We start from the raw sequence: 26,341 nt of genomic DNA, 5'->3' as shown, positions 1-26,341 counted from the left end.
TACATCTTATGTTATTTACATTCCATGCAGATTTACAGTCGGATTTACGTTGTTCCAAGATCTTTGGTTTTGTGCATCAACAATTGTATTTGTGATTAAGATTGGGTGGCTAGATCTCATCCGAGATTAAGTGCCACTAAATAATCATTATCATTTTTTTGTTTGGTTATGGAGTCATGAGATCACATAAGGATATTCAGCAATCTTGGGCACCTTTTTGTCCTTAAAAATTAGACTCGGCAATTTCTGACACGACACGAAAATGACACGAAAATAATGGGTTTCGGGTCAACACGATAACTAATTGAGTCATTATCGGATGACCCGTTAAGAACCCGTTAATAACGGGTTCTTAACGGGTATACACGCGAGTGGGTAACCCGTTTCGACCCGTTAAGAAAAAATTATTATGATAATTTTCAAGTTTAATTACTAAAAGATTTATTATAAAATACAATAGCCATATTAATATATACAATATATTCTATATTAAATATATAGTTTTGTATTATTATTCTATATAAGTTAAAAAAAAAAGTTTTTGTCATTATTTATTTTTATTATGAGGGTTCTTTATTATCATTACTAGGATAAATTTTCCTTAACATGTTGTTGTCCAAAATTAAAATAAACTAGTATAATATTTGTATAGGCAAAAACTAAGAAGACATACATACAAGTATGAAAAATGTGAAAGAATATATAAACACTTGTGATTCATCATTATTTCTCTACGAGTAGATAATGGTTACACTTACATTATTGTTTAGATTTTTAAAATCCTCCAAACCCTCATGAATAATGTTTTTTATTTGAGGGAAAAATTAATAAAATTAATTATAATTATTTTAGCAGTGTAAAAAATGTAAAAAAAAAAAATACAATCACTCATAGTGACAAGCTTTACAACTTTTATGAAGGGGTTAGCTTCGAAATCCAACACTATAATCCATAATCCATAAACCTCAAATTTATATTTAACCGTCGATTGTCATTTATGCTTTATTCTTCTTACTGAATTTCATTTTCTTAATTTTCTTTTTTGAAAACATGATCATCTGAAGGATGTAAGAAGATGAACGGTTCAGATCTTTGATATCATATTTCGATATTTACGGTTAACTGAAATATAAGTCAATGTCATATAGTATGTAGAAACTTTATAAACATCAAGCAATATTTTCACTAACCGTAAAACTTCGAATATAATATCAATGATCCAAACCGTTCATCTTCCTGCATCGTCTAATAGATCATGTTTTAAAAAAAGAAAATATGAAAAAACCAAATTTGATGAGAACAATAAAGTGTAAATGTAAATGACAATCAATGGTTAAATTTTGATCTATGATTTATATGATTATAGTGGCGAATTTCGAAGTTAAGTTTTTCATGAAAGTTGTAAAACTTGTCATTACGAGTGTTTATATATATTTTCTATATTTTTTACACTTCTACATTAATTAAAAAACTATTAAAGACTTTATTTAAATAATAGTCGTACGATAAATGAGAGTAAATCTGTACCGTTGGATTCTATTTCACTTATATTATTAGAACTTTTTTGGACGAAAAAACCCCTTCTCTATTCCAATATTTTCTAGTTTTACCATTTGATCAATTTAGGTAAGTGAAAATATACTTAAAAGAAGAATGCATTTTTGTGTTTTGGATGTGACAATATGATATGTATATACTTATTTAGTATTATGCTTTTCATTTGATTATTTATTGGTTTAAAATATATTTTCTTTAATGGCGCCCATCCTTCGTCTCCCCTACTGCATCGTCTAATATATTTTCGTCTCCCCTACTGGTCCTCTTATCATATTATCTAAGAAAAGACTTAGAGTACTTGGATCTAACGAAGGACATGACACAGGATCGAGCACAATGGCGTTCTAAGATTCATATAGCCGATCCCACTCAGTGACTTGGATTTTCCAAGTCTCCAACCGAGAAGTTTTCCTCACTCGGAAAATTAAGGGAACACTACCCCAACCTACATGCTCCACTCAGAAAGCTTCAACATACAAGCTTCAACAAAAGAAAATTCAAAGAACTTAGCGAAGAAGGCTTTGGTGTATTTAACACAATACGTTGAAATGAAGGAAAGCTTATTTATTGATATCCCCGATAAGCTACAAATATGTACATATACATGAGTCAAAATAAAAACACAAGAGGGAGCCTTCACAAAGGTTGCTTAGGAGAAGTCTCAGCAGTCGGTAGAGCCCCAGAAAGAGAAGGTACCGGAGGGGGATCATTTGGAGCCTCAGTACTGGACAGAACCCTAGAAGGAGGAGGCATCAGAGGTTGATCATTTGGAGCTTCATTACGCGGTACAGCCCCAGAAGACGAAGGCAATAAATGCCTTTGGAACAAACCCACAAATCTCTGATGATCAAGTAAAACCTGACCATCAGTTTCCTTCATCTGGTCAAGCTTCCTCTTCATGTTTGTAGCATAGTCATGTGCGAGCCGGTGCAACTGTTTATTCTCATGCTTGAGCCCTCTAATCTCCTGTTTGAGACTCATCACTTCAGCCGCTAATGATTCAACTTGGCGGGTTCGAGCAAATAGGCGTTGGGCCATATTAGACACAGAACCTGCACACTGAACACTGAGAGCCAGCGAATCCTTAACAGCTAACTCATCAGACCGTTTGGAAAGTAGTCTGTTATCTTTGGGAGTGAGAAGGTTCCTGGCCACCACCGCAGCGGTCATATCATTCTTCATCACGGAATCCCCAACGGTAAGAGGACCAGTAGGGGAGACGAAGGATGGGCGCCATATGTTGTCTGGAGAAGGCGGGGCTGCCTCTTCAACAAGGTTCAAGTCAAAACGACGGTCGGAGGGGCCAGACATTTTCAATGGTGTTGAAGAGAGAAGAGGTCGGACAAATCAAGATCTTAGAAGTGCAAGAATGAAGCTTCTACTGGTGGAGATTCAAGTGTGCTTTGGAACTTAATGCCAGCCCCTATAAAAATCTGCACTCGACGGAGCTTCAGAAATCGAAGAGGCGCCTGCTCAGAAATCGAAGAGGCGTTTGCTTTCTCAAAAGCTGGGCTGCTTAGAGATCACGAGGGTTGATCTCAGAAATCGAAGAGGTGTTTGCTTTCTCAAAAGTTGGGCTGCTCAAAGACCACGAAGGCTGATCTCAGAAATCGAAGAGGTGCTCGCTTTCTCAAAAGCTGGGCTCCCCAGAGACCACGAGGGCCGATCTCAGAAATCGAAGAGGCACCTACTTTTCCAGCCTTGTCAGCACCTGTCACACGCACACTCAGCTTTGCGGAAATTATGGGCATTCTGTCGAAGACTTCTGGGGAAGTAGAAAACACATGAATCTTACTGTTCAATCACCCACTTCCCACACGCAACAATAGCTCATGGGTACCACATAAAACTTTGCCAAAGTTCTCTGCCAAAGTTGAGCACGTGAAGCTTGCAGCTCCCACTACATCGCTCTGACCAAGAAGGGTAAAAGAATAGCAAAGAAAACAGCACTAACAAAGTTTAGACCCATAAATTTTGAAGGTCTAGCTACCATATTATTACCCACAAGGGTAAAGGAACAGTACCACTGCTGGATAATTAGAAAGTCCCTGTGTGTCAACCTCTGTGCTTCGTGGCAAGGTAGACTAGCAAACATGCCCAACCTTTACTCACATTCGAGAAAACACTCCCAATAAGATTGCTTGCTCCAAAATCGAAGAGGCACCGTCCTCCGAATCTCGAGAGCCAGACTCCCAACATGACTACTTTCTTAAAATTTGAAGAGAGGGTAAAGGAACAGTACCATTGCTGGATAATTGGAAAGTCCCTGTGTGTCAACCTTTGTGCTTCGTGGCAAGGTAGACTAGCAAACATGCCCAACCTTTACTCACATTCGAGAAAACACTCCCAACAAGATTGCTTGCTCCAAAATCGAAGAGGCACCGCCCTCCGAATCTCGAGAGCCAGACTCCCAACATGATTACTTTCTCAAAAATCAAAGAGACACTGCTCCCCGAATCTTCGAGAGCCAGACCCCCAGCATGATTGCTTTCTCAAAAATCGATGAGGCATCGTTCTTCGAATCAATCGAAGAGGCGCTCGCTTTCTCAAAAGCTGGGCTGCTCAGAGACCACAAGGGCCGATCTCAGAAATCGAAGAGGCACCTACTTTTCTAGCCTTGTCAGCACCTGTCACACGCACACTCAGCTTTGCAGAAATTATGGGCATTCTGTCGAAGACTTCTGGTGAAGTAGAAAGCACATGAATCTTACTGTTCAATCACCCACTTCCACACGCAACAATAGCTCATGGGTACCACAGATAACTTTGCCAAAGTTCTCTGCTAAAGTTGAGCACGTGAAGCTTGCAGCTCCCACTACATCGCTCTGACCAAGAAAGGTAAAAGAATAGCAAAGAAACAGCACTAACAAAGTTTAGACACATAAATTTTGAAGGTCTAGCTACCATATTATTACCCACAAGGGTAAAGGAACAGTACCACTGCTGGATAATTGGAAAGTCCCTGTGTGTCAACCTCTATGCTTCGTGGCAAGGTAGACTAGCAAACATGCCCAACCTTTACTCACATTCGAGAAAACACTCCCAACAAGATTGCTTGCTCCCAAAACGAAGAGGCACCGTCCTCCGAATCTCGAGAGCCAGACTCCCAACATGACTACTTTCTTAAAATCGAAGAGAGGGTAAAGGAACAGTACCATTGCTGGATAATTGGAAAGTCCCTGTGTGTCAACCTTTGTGCTTCGTGGCAAGGTAGACTAGCAAACATGCCCAACCTTTACTCACATTCGAGACAACACTCCCAACAAGATTGCTTGCTCCAAAATCGAAGAGGCACCGCCCTCCGAATCTCGAGAGCCAGACTCCCAACATGATTACTTCCTCAAAAATCGAAGAGACACTGCTCTCCGAATCTCGAGAGCCAGACCCCCAGCATGATTGCTTTCTCAAAAATCGAAGAGGCATCGTTCTCCGAATCTCGAGAGCCAGATACCACAGACCACTTTTTCAAAGTGCTCTGACAGAGTTAAAACATGTGAAACTGGCAGCTCCCACTACCGTGCTATGACCAAGCAGGGTAAAGGAATAGCATTACTACTTGTTAGGGAGACTCCTATATATGTCGACCTCCATCCCCAACGGACAGGCAGACCTGCAAAAATGCTCAACCCTTCATCATATCTGAGAGGGCACTCCCAACGAAGCCTTTCGAAATATTCAGCTTTCTTTCCCCCCGATAATACCTCTGCAAACAAGCTATACTAGAGCAAGAATATCTCATATCATCAGGGTTAAAAGCAAGAGTATCCCATATCATGCTTTTTCCTTGTCTTTTCCTTTGGCCTTGTTTTTACCTGCAAGACAAGGAGAAAGAGAGCAATCAGTCAGCACTTGGAATCAAGCTTCCAGCCAGGAACTGACTGCCTGGAACCCCTTACCTGATTACTTACCTGGCATTGCTCTCGAGTACTCATCTTCAACATCTTATGTTTCCAGGGAAGATTCCGCATCTGCTTGAGGAACAGATAGGGCAAGTGCGAAGGATACAAGGAAGCATGTGGAGACAAGCGTAACAGCACACGTGCCGATACATCCATTACTCTGTCAAAAGCAAAAGTATCCCATATCAGCAGGGTGGAACGTACTCTAGATTTGATGGACTTGTTTTGACCCTCAAATTCTTCAGTCGGCCTTATACTTTGGAGGAAACCAGAAAACCCTCCAGCTCAGTTCAAGAATAAGCCTGTGGAAAGTTACTTCTTCAAAAGCAAAAGTATCTCATATCATCTCTTCTCATTTTTCTTCTCTTTAACCTTCATGCTGCTGCAAGATGGGGAGAAGGTGAACAATCAGTCGGAGCTCTGATTGCTTACCTTGTCTGTCACCTCTTTCAGCAGACCCCCTAGCTCGGCGACTTGGGGGACTCCTACTACATGGTTTGTATCGCGCTTGACCAAGCCTGAAACTACAAGTAAGCTTCAAGTGAAATTGATACATTACCTTGTGCATCTCCACCAGTTAAAGATACCACCCCTGGATGGAGGAAGAGTACTTCCAGAGAAGATGCCACATCTACCTATGAGACAGATAAGGCAAGTCAAGACGACACCACACTCCGATACTTAGAAGTTTCGTGATTACGAGATCATTCTCCCACAATATTTCCTAATGTCATTTGTACTAAATCATTCACTTGTACTCACTAAAGGAGAGCTTGAACCTATGTACTTGTGTAAACCCTTCACAATTAATGAGAACTCTTCTATTCCGTGGACGTAGCCAATCTGGGTGAACCACGTACATCTTGTGTTTGCTTTCCTATCTCTATCCATTTATATACTTATCCACACTAATGACCGGAGCAATCTAGCGAAGATCATAAAAAGCGACCGTTTTCGCTACCTAGGATCTATCTTGCAAGAGAACGGAGAATTAGATGGAGATCTCAACCATAGAATACGAGCTGGATGGATGAAGTGTAAGAATGCATCCGGCGTGTGTGTGACCGTCGTAGGCCACTGAAGCTCAAGAGAAAATTTTATAGGACGGCAATAAGGCCAGCGATGTTGTATGGCACAGAATGTTGGGCGGTGAAACATCAACACGTACACAAAATGGGTGTAGCGGAGATGAGGATGCTTCGTGGGATGTGTGGGCACACGAGAAAGGATAAGATTGGGAATGAGGATATCCGAGGTAAAGTAGGAGTAGCCGAAATTGTAGGAAAGATGAGAGAAAATCGGCTCCGGTGATTTGGACATGTGCAAAGAAGGCCGAATGACGCTCCGGTTCGAAGATGTGACTACGGGACAGAGGTTCAGGGCCGAAGGGGTAGAGGAAGACCTAGGAAAACTTTGGAAGAGACTCTAAGAAAAGACTTAGAGTACATGGATCTAACGGAGGACATGACACAAAACCGAGCGCAATGGCGTTCTAGGATTCATATAGCCGACCCCACTTAGTGGGAAAAGGCTTTGTTGTTGTTGGGTAACAGGTTGAGTCATATTACCTGTTAATATTATCGGATAGATTTTGGGTTGGGTCATTTTATCTGTTTATTTTAACGGGTGTTACACGACACGACTCGTTAAGATATCGAATATGACACGAAAACGACACAAACATGAAAACATGACACGAATGTCAGGTCTACTAAAAATTAAGTGGCCAAGAAGAGAAAACTCGAAATTTCAGGTACCCAAAGGTTTGAAACCACTACGCCCACAAGGTCATAAGCATATATGGTTTTCTACTTTTGTCCGTGGTGAAGACTTCACGATTGGCTGCGCTTTCGTTTATGTGAATCTAGATTGTAGATTTGTTTGAAAAAAAAAAAAAAATTTGCAAGATTTATTTTTGACCAATTCAAAACGTTCCAAATCAACGACTAAAAGCTGGTGTAAAATAATGTGGCTCCACTCAAATATATCACCATGCTCCACTCCTCTGATGTGTCATGCCAACCTTACCTCACTTTTATCTCACCCTTTCTTTCACACCAACCTCAATCCGGTTTCGTACCTAAAACCTCTACCATTTTAGATGTCAATTTTCCAGTCTCTCTCTCTCAAAACAAAAATGGATCACAAAAGCTCTCCAATCATCACACCAATTCACTCACCAAACCATCTTCTATTCGTCATTGTCTTGCTTCTTTTATTCCATTATGCAACTCCATTAACCTACAATTTCTCCAGCTTTCCCAACAGCACTATCAACAGTTCGATATCTCTAGAGGGAGATGCTTATACTGACGGCCAATTCATCCAACTCGCCAAAATCTATGAAACAGCCGCACTTAGAAAGAACGGGAGCGTCGGTCGAGTAACTTACCGCGAACCCTTCCTCCTCCGTGAAAACGCCACTGGAAAACTTGGCGATTTCACCACACATTTCACGTTTGAAATGGACCCGCTAAACAATAAATATGCCGACGGGCTCGCCTTCTTCGTGGCGCCAAACGGTTCCTTGCTCAACTACACACTAGGAAGAGGCGGCAGCCTCGGCCTCCCCGTGGAGCACCTAAACTCAACTCAGTCAAGGAGTCAGTATCCCTTTGTTGCGGTGGAGTTTGATATCTACTGGAATGCGAGGTCAAACATCGGTGACCCGGAAGGCGATCATGTGGGAATCGACATCAACTCTGTCAAGTCTTATATCACCACCAAGCCTTGGAATGGAAGTATTTTGGATGGGAAGCAAAATGGTGCTTGGATTAGTTATAATTCCGGCTCAAAAAATCTTAGTGTTGCTTTCACTAGTTATGTAAATGGTAGCCAGTTGACGACTTATCTTGATTACATAGTTAATCTGGAACAATACTTACCGGATTGGGTCATTGTTGGGTTCTCCGCTGCCTCCGGTGCTCGGACAACTCAATTCATGATCAAATCATGGAGTTTCAATTCTACACTAGTTCCTCCGCCAAGATCCAGCTCAGGAAGTAACAATATAGCACTGGCTGTTGGGTTGGGCCTCGGTGGATTTATTGCGTTGGTAAGTTTTGTTTTGTGTATCTTGTGGAAGAAAAGGGCACGAGGAAAAACTAATACCAATGAAGACCCTACAATTCATGAGTTGATTGATGGCGAATTTGGAAAAGGGACCAGCCCAAGGATGTTTTCATACAAAGAGTTGGCTTTAGCAACAAGTAATTTTGCAGAGGTAGAAAAGCTTGGAGAGGGAGGATTTGGTGGGGTTTATCGAGGATATATAAAAGACTTGAAGTCATATGTTGCTGTCAAGAAGATATCAAGCAAATCTAAACAAGGGTTGAAGGAGTTTGCATCTGAAGTAAGGATCATTAGTCAACTTAGGCATCGAAATCTTGTGCAACTCATTGGTTGGTGCCACAAAAAGAAACTCCTACTCGTGTATGAGTTTATGCCCAATGGCAGCCTTGATTCTCATCTTTTCGCTGAAAAATGCTTATTACTTTGGGGGTTAAGATACAAAATTGCTCAAGGCTTGGCCTCTGGGTTGCTCTATCTACACCAAGAGTGGGAGCAATGCGTGCTACACAGGGATATCAAATCTAGCAATGTTATGTTGGATTCAAATTTCAATGCTAAACTTGGTGATTTTGGGCTAGCTCGACTTGTTGATCATGGAAAACAATCTCAAACAACAATAGTGGCTGGAACAAGGGGCTACATGGCTTTGGAATATGTTATCACAGGAAAGGCTAGCAAGGAATCAGATGTCTACAGCTTCGGAATTGTTGCTTTGGAAATAGCATGTGGGAGAAAACCCATCGATCTCGGTTTAGAGAGTAGCCAAGTTGAAATGGTGGAATGGGTTTGGGAGCTTTACGGAGAAGGGAAAGTCATTGAAGCAGCTGACCCGAAACTGCACGGAGATTTTGATGAAAAAGAGATGGAGTGTTTGTTGATTGTCGGGTTGTGGTGTGCTCATCCGGACTATCACTTTAGGCCTTCCATACAACGAGCGATTCAAGTGCTTAACTTTGAAGTTCCGTTGCCCATTCTCCCATCAAACATGCCTGTAGCCACATATTTAGCTCCTCCAGTAGTACTCTCAATGTTGTCTGGTGATACTAGTACTACTACAAGCTATGAAAAAGGGCAAACGTCTCATCGGTCATCTGGGAGTGCGTTTTCTTATAGAACTGGTTCGTGATAGCACATCGTATCTTCTGCAAATTCTTATCAATTTGGTTAGTGAAATATGGTTTCATATATCTGTACACTATTCTTTTTAGATATATCTTGTTTTTTGTTTTGGTTTAGTACATATAAAATCCCCCACACATTGTATGTGTGAGAAGTTGAAAAAAGAGAAGGCATAAGAAACTTGTAGTTCAAGCGGATAAAAACATGGGCAATGCTAAACTAAATTTGTAAGCATCAATAAAAAATAAGCATGTTAATCAAGACTTCAGTAATAATTCAATCATCATAACCACATCATTTAGTTTACAAAATTTAATTTAGTCTCCTTAATGTTACCCTAAAAGCATATACTCTACTATAAGATTTTGTGTTTAATTTCTACTCATTCAAGATCGCTTGTATCAAGACAGAAACAAACAAAAAAAAAAGTCGGAAAAATGTGTTATGTGAATAAAGGTGAGGAGATTTTGTTTTATTTCATTTTTTGTTGTTCAAAGTGATAGATAGTTACTGTAAAAGAAGTGTTTGGATTTCATATTTTAGTTAGGTGTTTTAAGTTCTCCTTTTGCAGAACAAAAGATGCTCCGATCTAATCCTCATTAATTAGTGAAAGTGGCAGGATTATTAGAACATGAAATTATTTTTAAAATGCAGCTAGTTGTTCAAATAATTGTTGTGCAAGTGGTAAGCTCCACTGTTTGTCACAAGTTGTTATGTATTATAACGATTCCACTTGCTCAAAGTGACACTACCACCACCACGAGGAAGTTGAGGAATCTAATTATAGTATTCAATCAATATTTGTTTAACCATATATACAACTTGTGCTTAAGCATTGCAAGTAGTAAGCTTCTCCAGAATAAAATACTAATAATTAATCATATATTTGTCCGTAGCCTTAACAATCAGAGGTGGTTTTGTAGGTAGCAAAATGTGCAATTTCACATGGCGCTATATTTGCGTAACTTCCGGTAAGTTTCTCAAGAAAGAAAAAACCTACTAATTAATCACATATATTAATCCGTAGCCTACAAGTAAACTGTTTGGATCTTGACCGTGTCAATTAAAATACCAAATAAAATATTTAATCTTTAGGCAACTCCTACAAATAATAAATTTACATGACGATGATCTTTAGGCAACTTCCAAATGAGAACTATAAGCATTGCATATGAATAGTTAGGCATACCAATTCCTCGGACAAGCTTCTGGAAGGTTGACTTCGGTAGTGATGTCGTGTAGAGGTCAGCAAGGTTGTTTAGGATCGGCTTGCATGACTTTAATCTCCTGATGCTTTGCTGATGTGATGTAGACGCAATATGTCTTGATGTATCATGTCTTGGTCGAGTTGATACATGCGGCATGGTCTTCATGGATCATCGTTGGGACTCAACAATGGATGAAAACATAGCAAGTGCTTCGAATATACTCAACAAAAACTCCTAACCATGTCTTACGTGTGGCGTAGTGAAATAAGGTGAGTCTTTGAATAATCGAAGATTTTGCAACTAAGGTCATGTCATGGACCTCCAAGATATTGCGGTATCCCTTAACGGTAAAGACATAACCATTCAGGGATTTTACCTTGTGTGGGTTTGATAAGTAGCCAGCGTCAGCATAACAAACAAGGCAAGCATCATTCCGAGGATCAGGGGGGTTGGATCCGCTTGAGATGCATTGGAATTTGCCCAAATTTGTAGTACCTTCAAGGTACGTCTTTAATACCAATTCAGTGGTTGCGTGTGGGTGCGATGCTGCATCTTTACCAATAGATCAACAATGAATGAGATGTCATGTCTAACACAATGAGCTAAGTACAACGAAGTGCAAAGTTGAACACAGAAATGGAATTTCGAATTTCATAACATTTTCAAGGGTCTCATTTGCATATAACATATGGACGATCACATGTATACTCAAAGGTAACACTTTCGGGGTATAGTTTGACTGGTAGACCAAAGTACCGTATAAAGAATGCTTCAACTTCAGGTCAAGGCATAAACAAGATGCTTCAACTTCAGGTCAAGGCATAAACGAGTTTTCCCAAGATCCTTCATCTCAAATTCCATCTTCAGGTGCGAGGTAGTTTTCTCAAGCTTTTCCGAAGTCTTAGTGAGATTCTTCTTAATGACATAAACTGTAACTCTAGCAATTCGGAATAAGACCTCATAGTTTAACACGCAAAGGCATTCATTCATATCCCTAATTGATCAAATAATCACTTAGACAGGTATACCGCATTTGTAAGATTATTTCAATCCGTAAGCGAACGCCTCAAACAAGTTAAAAGGGTGTTCCGTGGTTTGGAACTATTTGAACCAGTCCATGTAATTCTTCATGAACTTACATGTTAACCTCCATATTATTATCCTTATGGAGAAACACTAACCACATTTCATAATGCTGCTATTAATCACATGACGTTTGAGAGAAACCTTGTGCTATAATGCGTGCATCATATCGCACTATTTCATTCATCTTATAACGCTTCATTTCCCACTTGTAACACAACAGGGTAACCTTGGGCAGTGTAGGAACGATAGGTCCAAAACATACTTTGGTAAGGAATTTGACCTAGATTGTAATTTCGGTTGTCCAATCAGTTATATGTTGTCACCTAATCAACGAAACACGGTTTGATATCGTCGCTTTTCATTTATGTCGGTAGCTACCATATAAGTGAAAACATCATTGATGGTAATCTCATTTCAATTCCATTAACTCATCCAAACTAGTATACTGGACTAAGAACTTCAAGTCTTGGGAGTAATTCGGATTAACCTCATGAGATGGAAATGATTTGAGACAGCGATTAGTATGGATTCATTGTTGTACCGTGTCTTCCTCGTCTAGGAAGTGAATTCTATGAACCGAGTGATTTGTCGTGTTCTAGGCCAAGACAGATTGATTGGCTATTCGTCGGTGTACTAGACCGTCCAACAGAGGCGTCCAAACAGTCCAACAGGGGCGGTACACCCTTCAGGGATGTTGACTCGATGTCCGTTAAATATGTCTATCCTTGCAGGCACGTTTACAGCTAGTATATGATCTCGTCACTTTAGCTAGATCAGAGGAATACGTCTGGAGCAACATTCTGAAAGCTAGAATTCATCGCATTTGTTTACCACACTTGTGTAATATAAGGATCGAGATGAGACATAGTGGGCAACGTCCACGTAAATTCGTGTCGTTCTACAGGAATATTGATGTTCTTATCTCCCCTCAATAGCAGGAATACTGTCTCATTGAAGTGACAACCCGCAAATAAGCGGTAAAGAGATCGCGTGCAAGGGCTTAAGAGAGCTAGTGTGAAGGAGAATCATGATCGACAAAGATTCACATCCTTCTTTGAGGATCCATATTGGTACATTGTGGCGACGCAACTTGGCACATGGAATGCACACCCAAATGCGTAAATACGAAAAATGTCAGGTTCGTACCCAGTAACCAACTATAACGTCGTATAGGTTGGGTGGCAATGGGCCTTAAGGTGAACCAACATAGCTGTGTACAAGATTGCATAGCCCTAGGCAGAAATTGAAAACTTGGTACGTTCACCAAGGTTCGTGTGATCATTTAAATTGCATTTTATGATCACTAAGCGAGGCTATTTGGGGTGAACATGGGAATTCGATGTTCAATTATAAACCCAAAAGATTGCAATACTTTATCAAAAAAACCATCGATATAAACTCTCTGGCATTATCCAGTCTCCCGGACTTTAGCAGCAATGTGTGTAGACAAACATGTGACCAGTTTGTCGATTCATCAACCAAAACCATAAACATTTATATGGTCCGTATTTTGGTTGGATTAGTCCACATATATTCCCCTGAATCCACTGTGAAAAATGGTGATTTTGTACCTTTGTGAGGGATGATTTTGAAAATCAATTTCCTTAATAAGCAAGCTTGGCAAAGTGTGCTTGTAGACACAAGATCATTTCATCGGGTAAGGAGATGCGTTGTAGCATCATTGTTCGACCTAAGTGTCCCAAAAGGTCGTGCTAAGGCAAGTAATCTGCTTAATAACTAGGCTCCAGGCTGACCACATATAGTGTGTTCCTAGTTGGGAAACAACCAATTGGCCCCAAATCAAAGCTTTAGACTCATTTTTTGGAGGTCGTGCAAAGATATGTCACTCTATTTTCTTTAGTGGTTTCATTCATGATCATTGTCAACTCGAATATCCTTTAAAACTGAACGACGGGGAAATATAAGGTCCCTTAAATGGTAATTCAGTATCATTCATACAACGAGGAGCGTGCCAATGCTCTTAATTGGGTTAGATGAACCTGAAGTCATTGCTAGATATATGATTTAGGTATAAAGTCAGTGTGAGTAGTATCACATTCATCCAAACAATTAACTGTCCCACATTCATACTTAATCACGTGTTTAATTGAATTCGGTCACATGTTTTAAGAAACATGATTCAATTAACTTGTATTAAGGACAATATCAATAAGATTATCCATAATGGAAAACAAACACCAAACTTGAATCCAAGAACATGGAAAAATGTTCATAAAGTAACCAAAGTTACTAAGGGGATTCGGCTAACAAGGCCATTCCTGTCAAAATTTTGCTCTTCCAATGATGTTCGATAAAGTAAAATTAGTCTCACATATTGACTACGAGAATGATACTCATCAACAACATTGGTAGGGGCACGAACCGGTGCATAACCAATGATCTAATCCATCAAGACGGAAGTAGATTCTGCAGGGTTGAGGTTCGAGAATACTATCCTTTATTCTTGAAGTTTGAGGTCTTAGGTGCCAAGGATCATGCTTCGGGCGTGATGCCACACCTTGGCAGACTCTAATTGTACCATATGTTGTAAACACAAACTCAAAATTGGATTGTGAGAAAGACAGACCTCGAATTGGGTTCGGTAAGCTTCAGCCGAAGTTGGAGGGGTCTATTCGGTAAGCCTTTGCCGAAACAGAGTAGTACCATTCAGTGCACCTTTGCCAAAGCAGAGCAAGTGCTTCGGTGCATCCCTACGGAAGCAGGGCATTACCATTAGGTAGGCTTTGACTGAACTGGGTTGAGCCATTCGGTAGACTCCAACCGAACTGACTGAGTCTATATCGTTCGGTAGACTTCAGCTAAACTGAGTCTATACCTTTCTTTCACGTTTATGGTAGTAATTAGATCTGAGAATTTGGTAAACTTCTGCTTTCTACACTACTGCCTCAAAAGTGAGTTAGAAACATGGAACGACGAGAAAAGTATTATCTAGTCAAAATTTGATCGGATTTATAAACTTCGGAATTGTACTCATTCATAGATGTAATCATGGTGTGTTTTAGGCAATGTCTTTCATGATTAGACGGTCCGTAGGAGCGAGCCAAAGAGCCATGGAATCCTCGTTCGGAAGGTACTTTCATTTGTAATGCTTCGAGCGTAAGTCTTCAAATGAAGATCATGGCGGAGATTTATTCAGCTCTTCCATGCCATTGTTGTTGAAATATATATACCTATACACTTAAACTAACAATAATCCCTAGAACACAATCTAATTAAATTATCGAGTTCTAACCTGTAGTAGACATGGTTGTGATTCAAAAATGACTATTCTACTCACTAGGAGACTTGTATTCTCTTATGGTGATAGTCCTAAAATATGAAGAGAAAGTTCTTTGTGAGCAGGGAATCCAATTTATAAATGTCACATCCCAACCCTGGCTCCACCACATCCTAGGCTCGACTTCGCCGTAGCATAATATTGTCCATTTTGGGCCCCGACCACGCCCTTACGGTTTTGTTTCTGGGAACTCACACGAGAACTTCCCAGTGGGTCACCCATCCTGGGATTGCTCTCGTGCAAACTCACTTAACTTCGGAGTTCTGATGGAACCCGAAGCTAGTAAGCTCCCAGAAAGCCTCGTGCTATATGGAGGTGAGCATGTACATATAAGGCATAGAGGATCCACTCCCCTGGGCGATGTGGGATCTAACAATAAAGCAAGGTTTACACAACTTCCATCTATTGTGGGAGTTGGTTACAGACCCCATTGCTTTCAGTTCTAATCGTGGATGAGTGAGATCAAATACGTGCTTCGGTTTGAAACACAATGGATGTAACTTCTCAATTATAGGGAATGGTTTTACACGTATACAAAACTCAACATGGTTTATAATTTAAACATGCTGACTCACCTTTATCACTACTAGTTGAGTCCAATAAGGATTCTTACAATTGTTGGCTATAATGGTTTCTCAGCTTCTAGATAGTCAAGTGGAGATATACGTCTTGTACCCCACATAAAGTGGTTTATATTAGAAACATCCAAATAAGGGAAAGCGAACTTGTGATGGTTCAACAATCCACTGAATTGGAATGAACAAGATTGTGATTGGTGCTATAGGAATGAATCATCCATAAGCATCAAAGTTAGAACATTCGAGTTCTAAGACATGCTTTTCATGAAAAACGTTGGGTTTTCATGGATGTATTTGTTTTATGAAAACTTCAGGTTTCAAGGGCACTAAATTTGAAACTACAGGTTCAGTTTAGTTTATGAACGCTTAGTTCATAAAAGAGAGGGTCTTGCAAGAACACATAATGCAATATGCTGATTTAAGTATAGTGGATTTGAGTTGCTTTGGGAACTCAATTGTGAGGGCTTCGGGACTACGAAAGGATGTCAACGGTTCAAAGAAAAGAAATAATGTATTGAATCGTTAATTGCCAAAAAGTGGACTTTAGGCTAATAATTTTGGATTAATTGTCAGATTAATGGACTACTGGTCACTTTAATTAATTCAATAAATCGGACCATACATGGTTGATTGTAGAAGAAAAAAATAATAAAAAAATTCGGGTTAAAATTATTTAAAATGCCATAAAAATAGCACTGGATTTGAAAACCATAGCCTAAAAGGGTTTGGGCTTGGGTTGGATGTAAAAGCAGCTTAAAAGTGTTAACAGGCCACGGGCCGAGGTAAAAAGAAGCCCAGTAACAGGTTGTTGGCGGTTTTGGGTCAAGACCAACGTGGGAAACAAACCCAGCTGATGCTGGCTTGCGGGTCAGCTCACGAGAGGCCTAACGAAGCTAGGGCCGTGGGACAAGCCTAACCTGCAAGGTTGGTTGTGGTAGCAACAAGCCGGGGCTTTCTCAAGCCCAGCAAGCAAAAGCTTGCGGGTTGTGGGCTCAGGATGTGGACCAGGGCTTTAGGCCGGTGGGGTTAGTTAATGTCACATCTTGGTCTGGGTCCATCACATCCCTGGCCTATTCCACCACCGTAGCACGATATTGTCTGCTTTGGGCTTGCCATTCCTTCATGGTTTTGTTTTTGGGAACTCACGAGCAACTTCCCAGTAGGTCACCCATGTTGGAAGTGCTCTGGCCTCCTTCTCGCTTAACCTCAGAGTTTCTACAGAACTCGAAGCCAGTGAGCTCCCAAAATGCCTCATGCTAGGTAGAGATGAGAATATACATATAAGGATCACTCATCTAGGCGATGTGGGATGTCACAATACACCCCTCTTAGGGGCCCGACGTCCTTGTCGGCACACTTCCAGCCAGGGATTGGCTCTGATACCATTCTGACATCCCAGCCCGGGGCAGACCATTTCCCGGGCCAGCTCCACCACCGTAGCATGATATTGTCCTCTTTGGGCTTACCATTCCCTCATGGTTTTGTTTTTGGGAACTCACGAGCAACTTCCTAGTGGGTCACCCATCATGGGGGTGCTTTGGCCATTTTCTCGCTTAACTTCGGAGTTCCGACGGAACCCGAAGCCAGTGAGCTCCCAAAAGGCCTCGTGCTAGGTAGAGATGGGAATATACATATAAGGATTGCAATAAGAATTGCAACTCCTTTTGGAAATTGGTGAGAACGTCTGTTACCGAGGAGTTTCCCAAGAAAAGTATAATCCCTAGACGAAGTTAAGGCTCGAAGGATTTCATATGAAGCTGACGGTCAAAGATTAGAGAACTTGACTTCGTCATAAAAAAAAAGGCTATCGATAGAACAATTGTCGAGGACTTGTTCTAAAAATTTACTTGAACTTCTTCAGTGGTAATGAATATGAGAAAATTGCTTTGATCCCACAAATTACCACTTATTAGACTTCGCAACAACTAGTGTTTGTCGTTTTTTCTAGCACGCACTTCAAATATTTCGAACAATTTCCAAGAAATATGACTCTGTCCTCCATTCTTAGAGAATGCACGTCGCAGAATATCAATCTGATGTTGAAAGTCGTCAAACAATCCTCTTCATCACTGTTGAGGCACAATCCCGACACGAATTCTTGAATTTCAACAAGAAGGTGACAATTCAAACAGAGAAAGGTTCGCACAACTGCGCCGAATGACACCAAATCTAGAAGTCTTGAAATCCAAATGATGTCAAAATTGACACTTTACGGGAATAGAAGAGAATCCTAAGTATGCTCTGAACAAACCACGCTCTGATACCAATTTGACACGCCCCGACCCTGATATTCCCCGAATACCAGGATAGATACGTGCTGGCCGACACCTGAGGGTGACGAAAGCCATTAATTGATATAAAAGCTAAGAATAAGAAATAAATAAGAGTAAAAAAATTTAAAATACAATGAATTAATAATTTAAGAACGTGTTCGGAGCATACAACTAACTAGAGCTCTAAAAGAATTAATATAAAATTGAATAAATAAAAGGATGTGGGTTTTACACCTAGAGGACTCGAATATGCTAATGCGAAAGCGTTGACGTCGGGATTGTATGCCTTGATTCTAAATCCTAAAAGGGGGCGCAAAACAAGGGTGAGTGGACCAAGTTCATATATATATACACAATACGAAAACAATTATGAACATACTAATCCCCAGGTTTATATATAATGAAAACTACTAGTATAATAAGTGATAGGTTTTCTGAAATTCTAGCATGCCATAAAACATCTCAACAGGTATAATGCGGAAAAACATTATAAATCATCGCGTGTATCATCTCGTAGATCGTCTCGTAAACGCGGTGTACTGCTAGTAAGATCACTGAATTAAATATATTCTCCTGGCCCTATGCCAGCACCGTGGTCTCTGCGCCCGTAGCCAGAGCTTACCAACTCCCGGCCCAATGCCTGCTCCGTGTCCCTCAGCCCGTAGCTAGGGATTATTTCTCCCGGCCTATCTGTTAACACCAGATCCTCACCCCAGGCGGCATAGTGTCCACTAGGTACGCACAAATGGTTACGCCTCTTATAAATAACCACTTCATAGTATAAAGTTATTCATCGTCTATACTATAAAGAAGGGTTTCTAAAACATGTTCTAGCATCCTATCGTCATCCATCAGATAGTCTACCAGTTCATGATTTTTATAGAAAATACGATATATTAAAATATAGCTCAATATAGGCCAACAATTAATTCCTCACCAAAAACACGAGATGAAAATCAACATATTCAATAAACATGCTTAATATAAAATCAAATCATAAACTCGTAAGACATGCTATTCATTTATGCAATTGAACTATAAAATCATGTAATTTTAGAAGGGGTCCACTCACTGTACTTAGCCGCCAGAAACTGCGCCACTAGCGAAGATGGAAACGTCACAATAATTGCTCCTAAGCACATAAATAGCACATTTAGTCAAATTCTACTCAAACGATTTAATTTGGGAAAATGGACATCGGAAACGGGTTCAGGACGTTGAAATTAGCCTAGGGGGTCTCGGACGAAAATTGAAAGTCAACCGAAAGTCAAAGTCAACGGGTCAGTCAATTGGGTCAGACTAGGTCAACGGGTTTTTGAGCTTGGACCCGGATTAAGGCTTAAGTCCAAAAGTCCAAGAGTTTAGAGATTGGATTTAAAGCCCTTATTAGAAAATGGCCCAAGGGGCCATATTTGATTTAAAACAATTTAAATAAAAGAAAATGGGTTTTAGGTTGGGATAGGTTTAGGAATAAAAAGGGTGGTTTGGGCTTGAGCCCAAACCCATACAACACCCACACATACACGCTAACACACACACACACACACGCATGGACACACACTCACACACACAGAGGCCCAACACGCACACACACTCACTACACACATGCATAACCTAATACACACACACACATGCACGGCCCAAATAACCAAAAGGGAACTAGGCCGGTCCAAGTAAAATGGCTAAGGTCCATAGGTGGCCTAAAGGGCCTGAACGTTGACGGAAACCAATAGAGAAGAACGCCGGAGCTTCTACAGCTTCGGCCGACTGTAAACGTAGCCTTTAGGGTTCGCTCTAGCTACCAACATGAAGAGGAAGATGAGATGAGTGAAATTATACCTTTGGTTCGCCATGAAAGGACCGGAGGTAGCCAGACTTGGGCTCGCAACCCACGGCTCACCAGAAATTGGGTTTAGCACACCCACGGTTCCTCAGTGTGATTTCGTCGTCCCAAAAACATAATCAATGTTAGAATTTGGCAATAAGGGACAAATACGAAGGAATTTCAAGGGAACCGAGGCTTACCAGTCATCGGAAAGGTGAGAAACTTGCTGGAGTATTTTCTAGGCTTTTCCGCCCCTCGCAGCGACAAGAGAGAGAGACGGCAGGATGATGATGACGATGATGACGCCGTTGACGTCAGGGAGGGTGGTTTGATGATAGGAGCATATTTATGCGACTGAGTTAGCTTGTTCTCATGCATTTATGTTGTTATTCTTTAGTAGTTTTAGTGTTTAAAGTCATTTTTTTGCAATTTCAGGTTCTAAGGACAAAGTATGCAAAAATGTGCATTTTGGAGCCTTTTGGAGCAATTTTGGGCTTGGAATAAATATCACATGCTTGGAACTAAAGGAATGGACGAAATTGAAGACCTAAAGATGAGGATTCCTACTTGAAGTAGGAAAGTTAAGCCAAGGTTTCCTATTTTGGTTTGATCTTTCCTAAATCCTAAATGTCCCTAAGTTCCAGCAACATTGAAGGTTTCCTATGCATTTTAGGACACAAATTAAGGGTTCCTTGTACCATAACAAACATTTGCCGTGCACTCCATCCATGTTTAATTCTTGCATCAATCATCACTTCACTTTCACCTTTGAATCATTTTAACACCACTCCATTTTACCCATGCTTTGCATCATTACTTCACTTTCACCTTTAAATCATTTCAACACCACTCCATTTTACCCATGCTTTGCATCATTACTTCACTTTCACCTTTGAATCATTTCAACACCACTCCATTTTACCCATGCTTTGCATCATTACTTCACTTTCACCTTTGAATCTTTCAACACCACTCCATTTTACCCATGCTTTGCCTTGCACTTCCTCTATAAAAGGAAGTGTGTGTAGCATAAATTGAGTTCATACTTGGTTAGATCATTCACTCACATTTCAACACAACCTTCATCCAAACACATCCATTCATCTTCACATCCATTCCTCCATACAAACAAACCTTCAAACACTCACCAACACCTTGTGCCGTAGCAAAGAAAGGGAAGGAAAGTGCTTGGACGTGCTTGCTGTCCAACTTGGGTCGTTAGAGCGTTTAGGTGTTTTCTTTCTTTTGTTTCTAATGTTTAGATTCATTTCCTTTCGTTTTTTTGTAAATATGAGTGGCTAAACCCCTCTTGGCTAGGGGTGATTTCAAAGCCATGATTATGTGTGCAATATAATTTGATAAATTCCAGTTATGAACTCTTGAATCGTGAATGCAATTGGCTTAACTATTTGATTGATAACTTATTTGTATTTGTTAATTAAGGGTCGACACTTAATTGGCATGCATAAACCCATTGCTAGAATATAAGGAAGTTTCACATAATCGTTACAAACTTATATTCACATGTAGTGAAGGTCGCTTATAAACGACCGCGTTAAGTTCAATTCCTAGCATGAGTGACATGATATCATAGTTGCAAGTGCTTTGTCAATGCTTATGATTTTCATTAAACGTAATGATCTTTGATTGTATCTCTATTATGATGTCATGTAGGGAACTTTAGAAGAATGTTTTGGGTTGTTGAATGATGTCATCCAATCCAATAAAACAAGGAAAATCTGAGAGTTAACTAGTGATGTCACGGTTAATTTGGAGCATTGTCGTTCATAATTCAATGAAGTAGTAACTGGAAATCGAGTTATTTGCATACATGTCATGTGTGGAGAAAAAGCCTCTAGCTATCCCATCCATCATCTTATTTCTCACATTCGTTTTACAATCCGTCTAGTTTTTCATACTTCTTTGTTTGTTTCAACTTCATCCAAATCAAAATCCCCCTTTTAGTTTCTTGTTTCAAAGTGTTTCAAATCTGTTTTAATTTGTGTTTTGAAGTGTTTTGATTTAAGTAAAGTTAATTTTCGTCCAAAGTCATTCCTAGTGTCTAGTTTAAGTTTATTTGGTTGTTTTAAGCTGTTTTGAGTATTTTAAGTTAGCTTTGAGTCTTGTGAGTCTTGTTAAGTGTTTTTAAGTTTAGTTTTATATTTTTGAGTTAGTTTAGAGGTTATTAGCAAGCCCTCCTAATCCCCGGTCCAGAACGATCCCTACTTATACTTGTACTACAATTGTCAAAAGAAGGTTAAATTTGTGTGTTAAGATAATTTTCACACCATGTGACACTCTCAGGTGTGGGTCGAGGGGTAAGAGATCGGGGAGTGAGGGAGGGACGAGAGTGAGTGCAGAGAGGGAGAGAAGAAAGAATGGGGGTTACGAGGAAGAGACAGAGAGAGAACACGAAGATTGATAGGGTGTTGCCACGTGGCAGCTCAATTGGGTAAAGGAATAAGGACTAAATTGATAATTTCATAAACATTTTGGGGAACAACAAAATTATAAATATAATTGGGGGTTGGGGTGTTACAGTTAACCTAGGCCAAAACCTGGTTGGTTTTAACACGGCAACAAGCCCAAAGGGCTGTGCGCATGGTCTAGGTGTTTGTATGACACTGTTTCCTCCACATGGCTGGGCTTCATGCCGTCGTGGTGATGCCATGGTGGTGCCGCAAAAATCCTAATTTTTTTTTCCGAATCTTTAGGCTTAAAAACCCTTAATTGCTTCTAAATTAATTTCGATACTTTGGCCCACAAATTCCACATAGCATAATTGCGTGCTGCATGAACAAGTATATATATTGACAAAGTATATGAACATTTATACAATATATATAATTGGAAAGAAAATATAAATATAGGGGGTTCATGCATCATGGGGAATGTTTTCATGCTTCAAGGTCGTTTCAAATATCTTTCTTTATTGTAAGTGTACCTGATTGGCAGAAAACAACAAAAGCCTTTGAATTTGTAGAAGATCCATCTCGGAAAGCTGGAATTGCATCTCCAATGCATTGTATCACGTTCAACAAAGAAAAATTAAATTGAATCAATAACATGTAGATCGATTTAATAAAATAATAAATTAATCATAAAAATAATGATTAAAATGTAATACTCCCCTGATTGAAGATCAAACTCTCTTTAGTGCAGCGTCAAGAGCGTACTGATAATATGTTGTAGACATAATTTACTAAACAATTATGGAGACCATAGAGAGAGGGGTGCGGCAATAATAGAGAGAAAGAGAGAGATGTGTAATTGTGAGGTGTGCTCTATTCCACCTCATTGTGCCTTTATTTATGGTAGTATGGAAAGTTAATTCCTTACCCTTTTAGGATTACAACTCTAATAGGATATTAACTACTAAAGGGAATATTCAAAGATATCCCTAGATACCGTAGGATTTAAACAATCACATTCCTAATCTAATAGGACTGTAACAAATTTTTCTTTAAGAGATGTTTTTAGGAAATGTTTTGAGAAATGATGACATTTTTAATTGGATACCAAACAAGCCCTAATTTTATTTTTTTTTCATTTTTCACTTTTAAGTTTATAAAATTAATAAATATATCTAAAAACTCAAAATTAGCCCTAATCACCTCTAAAAATAGTTCTGTATATGCACCTTTCTTTTTTCCTTTTTTTCTCTCTTTTTTCTCTCAAGAAGGTTAGGTGCGTGTTCCCCTATTTTGATTTTCTGATTTTCTCCAAGGGGAAGGTGACCCTTTAACTATTGAGAAGTATTTATAGTGTGTGGGTTATAACTTATACTTCATCATGAGAGATTGCTTTAAGGTGCGTATAAATATGCTATCTTTCAGACTCTATTCTCCCCGTATCTAGTGTGCAAAGAGTAATATGTGAAAAAGCCTTGTGAATATAATAGAACCTAGCAACTTGCTATTGTTGGTCTGCGTCTTGCACTTATGAAGATCTACCCAACATCGAAAGAAGATTTACATGAAACTCAAGGATTCTAGAAACTAATTAACACTACAGTTTATTAGTTTCCAGATCTGGTATCATAAAATTACAAGATATTAATGCAGATTTTGCTTGAATAATATACGAAAATGAGAGTGATCTTCATTAATCAACCTCTATTTATACAAGTTGACATCCTTCTTCAATTTTTCAATGAAGAGTTGTTAGTCTACACAATGATAAGACCCAGGTCTCAACTTGCAATGACAACTATGGCAATGGAACGTGAGGGAAAAAGGTAGAGAGAGAGAAGGAAGAATATTCTATTGATTAATTCCGCAATGCCCATACAATTTTCCTTGGCCACCATTTAACCACGAGCCGATATATTTTTCCCCACTACATGTGCGTCAATTGGAAACAACTAACTAATCAAATGGACTCTCCTAAAGACTTAGGTTATTACAATTGAACCCCAATACAAAAGACCCTTACAATTAACCCAACATCCCTTACAAATCAGTCCCATATCACTACTACTTGTTTATTTCTTCTACTGAGCGATCCCTCCTTACAGTTCACAATAATGCTCTCCCTTTCGAACAACCTTGTCCTTAAGGTTCTAGAGTGAAAAATCTAGGTACTTCCAAGTTGCGCTTGCTTCTTCTTGGCCATTCCATTGCACCAACACCTGCACCCCTGCAACATTACTCTTCCTGTACATCCTTCTAGCAAGTATGGCATGTGGAATATTGTGAACCAAACCATCATCTGTGACTTGGGGTAGCTCAGACTGTGGAATGATAGCCGGTCTAAGTGGCTTCTTGAGACAGCTCACATGGAAAACATGATGGATCTTTGTCTCCGGTGGTAACTTTAATTTGTAAGCAACCAATCCAACTTTCCCCACAATTTCTTAGGGTCCATAGTACCTTGGTTGTAGCTTGTGATAGCTATGTGGGGTTAAAGCCTGTAACTGATTGGGTACCAGCTTCAAGTAAACCAAGTCACCCACTTCGAAGTGCCTTTTAGTCCTTTTCTTATCACTATATTGCTTCATCCGATTCTGTGCCACCACCAAATTGTTCTTCAACATTGACAACATTTTATCTCTGTTCATTAGCTTCTATTCCACAGTTCCTACCTTTGCAGTGCCTATCTCATAAGGAATTACTTGCGGTGGAGGGTAGCCATATACGATCTCAAAGGGAGTATGTTTCGATTAAGTGTGAAAAGAGGTGTTGAAGCACCACTCAGCCCATGGTAGCCATTGAACCCATTTCCTAGGTTGCCCTCCTACGAAACACCTTAAATAAGTCTCGAAGCACTTGTTCATTACCTCTGATTGCCCATCACTTTGAGGGTGATACCTCGAACTCATGCATAACGTAGAGTCTTGCAACTTAAAAAATTCCTTCCAGAAAGCACTTATAAAAACTGGATCTCTATCGCTTACAATAGAGTTTAGCATCCCGTGAAGCTGGAAAATATGTTCCACAAAGAGTTGTGCTACAGAAGAGGCAATATAGGGGTGTGACATAACAACGACATGGGCATACTTGGAGAGTCTATCCACCACCACCCATATCACAGATTTGCCCTTGCAACTAGGTAAACCAACAATAAAGTCCATACTGATATCACTCCAGACTCTCTCTAGTATTGAAAGGGGTTGTAGCAATCTAGGGGTAAGATATTTTCAATTTTGTTTTGCTGGTAGGTAGGACACTCAGCTATGAATTGCCGAATGTCATGTTTCATCCCTTTCCAGTAGAACCCTCTTTTGATTCGCTAATAAGTTTTATGCACTCCTTGATGCCCTTAGGATAAGGTTGAATGATTTTCTACAACAATTTTGACATTCCAATCAAAAGATGGGCCTAACATAATTCTTTTCTTATAACAAAGAAACCCGTTGTCAATAGAGTATCAGCTCAACTTTGAACTATCAGTGCCATCATGTCTAGCTTGCAACAACATCTTCTTTTTCTCCTAAATCCATGTATCGTTCTCACTACTCCTTCTCAACTTATCCAACCAACCTGCATAGGGGTAAGAAATGGCAACACACTCACTGATCTCACCATTGTTATTGAAAGGTTCTTGCATTTGAGGTGTATCATACAGCCTTGACAATGCATCAACTACCATATTTTGAGACCCTTGTTTATATTGAACTTCGTAGTCATGCCCCATGAGCTTTGAAACCCACTTTTGTTGAAAATGAGTACTTGCCCTTTGACTTAAGAAGTACTTAAGGCTATTGTGGTCAGTTTTGATAACAAAATGCCTTCCCTGCAAGTAATTCTACCATTTTTTCACTGCATGCATTATAGCAATCAACTCCTTCTCATAAGTGGAGAGAGCTTGGTTTCGAGGACCAAGAGCTTGACTAGTGAATGCCATAGGTCTTCCCCCTTGTTGAAGAACAGCCCCAATGCCATATCTAGATGCATCACACTCTAATTCAAAGGGTTGAGAGAAATT

The 26,341-nt window shown here is 39.8% G+C and overlaps 1 protein-coding gene across 2 annotated transcripts; it reads left to right on the top strand.

Annotated features, from left to right (window-relative positions):
• The first annotated feature begins 7,484 nt into the window (after positions 1-7,484).
• LOC126591369 (L-type lectin-domain containing receptor kinase IX.1-like) lies at positions 7,485-21,306 on the top strand. 2 transcript variants are annotated; one of them, XR_007612365.1, is made up of 3 exons: positions 7,485-9,691; positions 10,571-10,618; positions 20,351-21,306. XR_007612365.1 is itself a non-coding variant. In XM_050257043.1 (2 exons), the coding sequence occupies exon 1, from the start codon at positions 7,558-7,560 to the stop codon at positions 9,652-9,654; it is 2,097 nt and encodes a 698-aa protein (XP_050113000.1). In that variant the 5' UTR covers positions 7,485-7,557; the 3' UTR covers positions 9,655-9,691; positions 20,351-21,306. The 2 variants fall into 2 exon arrangements, 1 of the variants encoding a protein (XP_050113000.1); XM_050257043.1 differs by lacking the exon at positions 10,571-10,618.
• Positions 21,307-26,341: the final 5,035 nt, after the last annotated feature.

This window comes from Malus sylvestris, chromosome 11 (genome assembly GCF_916048215.2).
Source record: "Malus sylvestris chromosome 11, drMalSylv7.2, whole genome shotgun sequence".
NCBI classification, from domain to species: domain Eukaryota; kingdom Viridiplantae; phylum Streptophyta; class Magnoliopsida; order Rosales; family Rosaceae; genus Malus; species Malus sylvestris.
Note: the sequence above shows the minus strand (reverse complement) of the source record. Positions and strands in the feature narration are given on the sequence as shown.

Excerpts from the sequence above, each read along its gene's own strand:
- LOC126591369 (XM_050257043.1), top strand. The coding sequence starts at position 7,558 with ATGTCAATTTTCCAGTCTCTCTCTCTCAAAACAAAAATGGATCACAAA.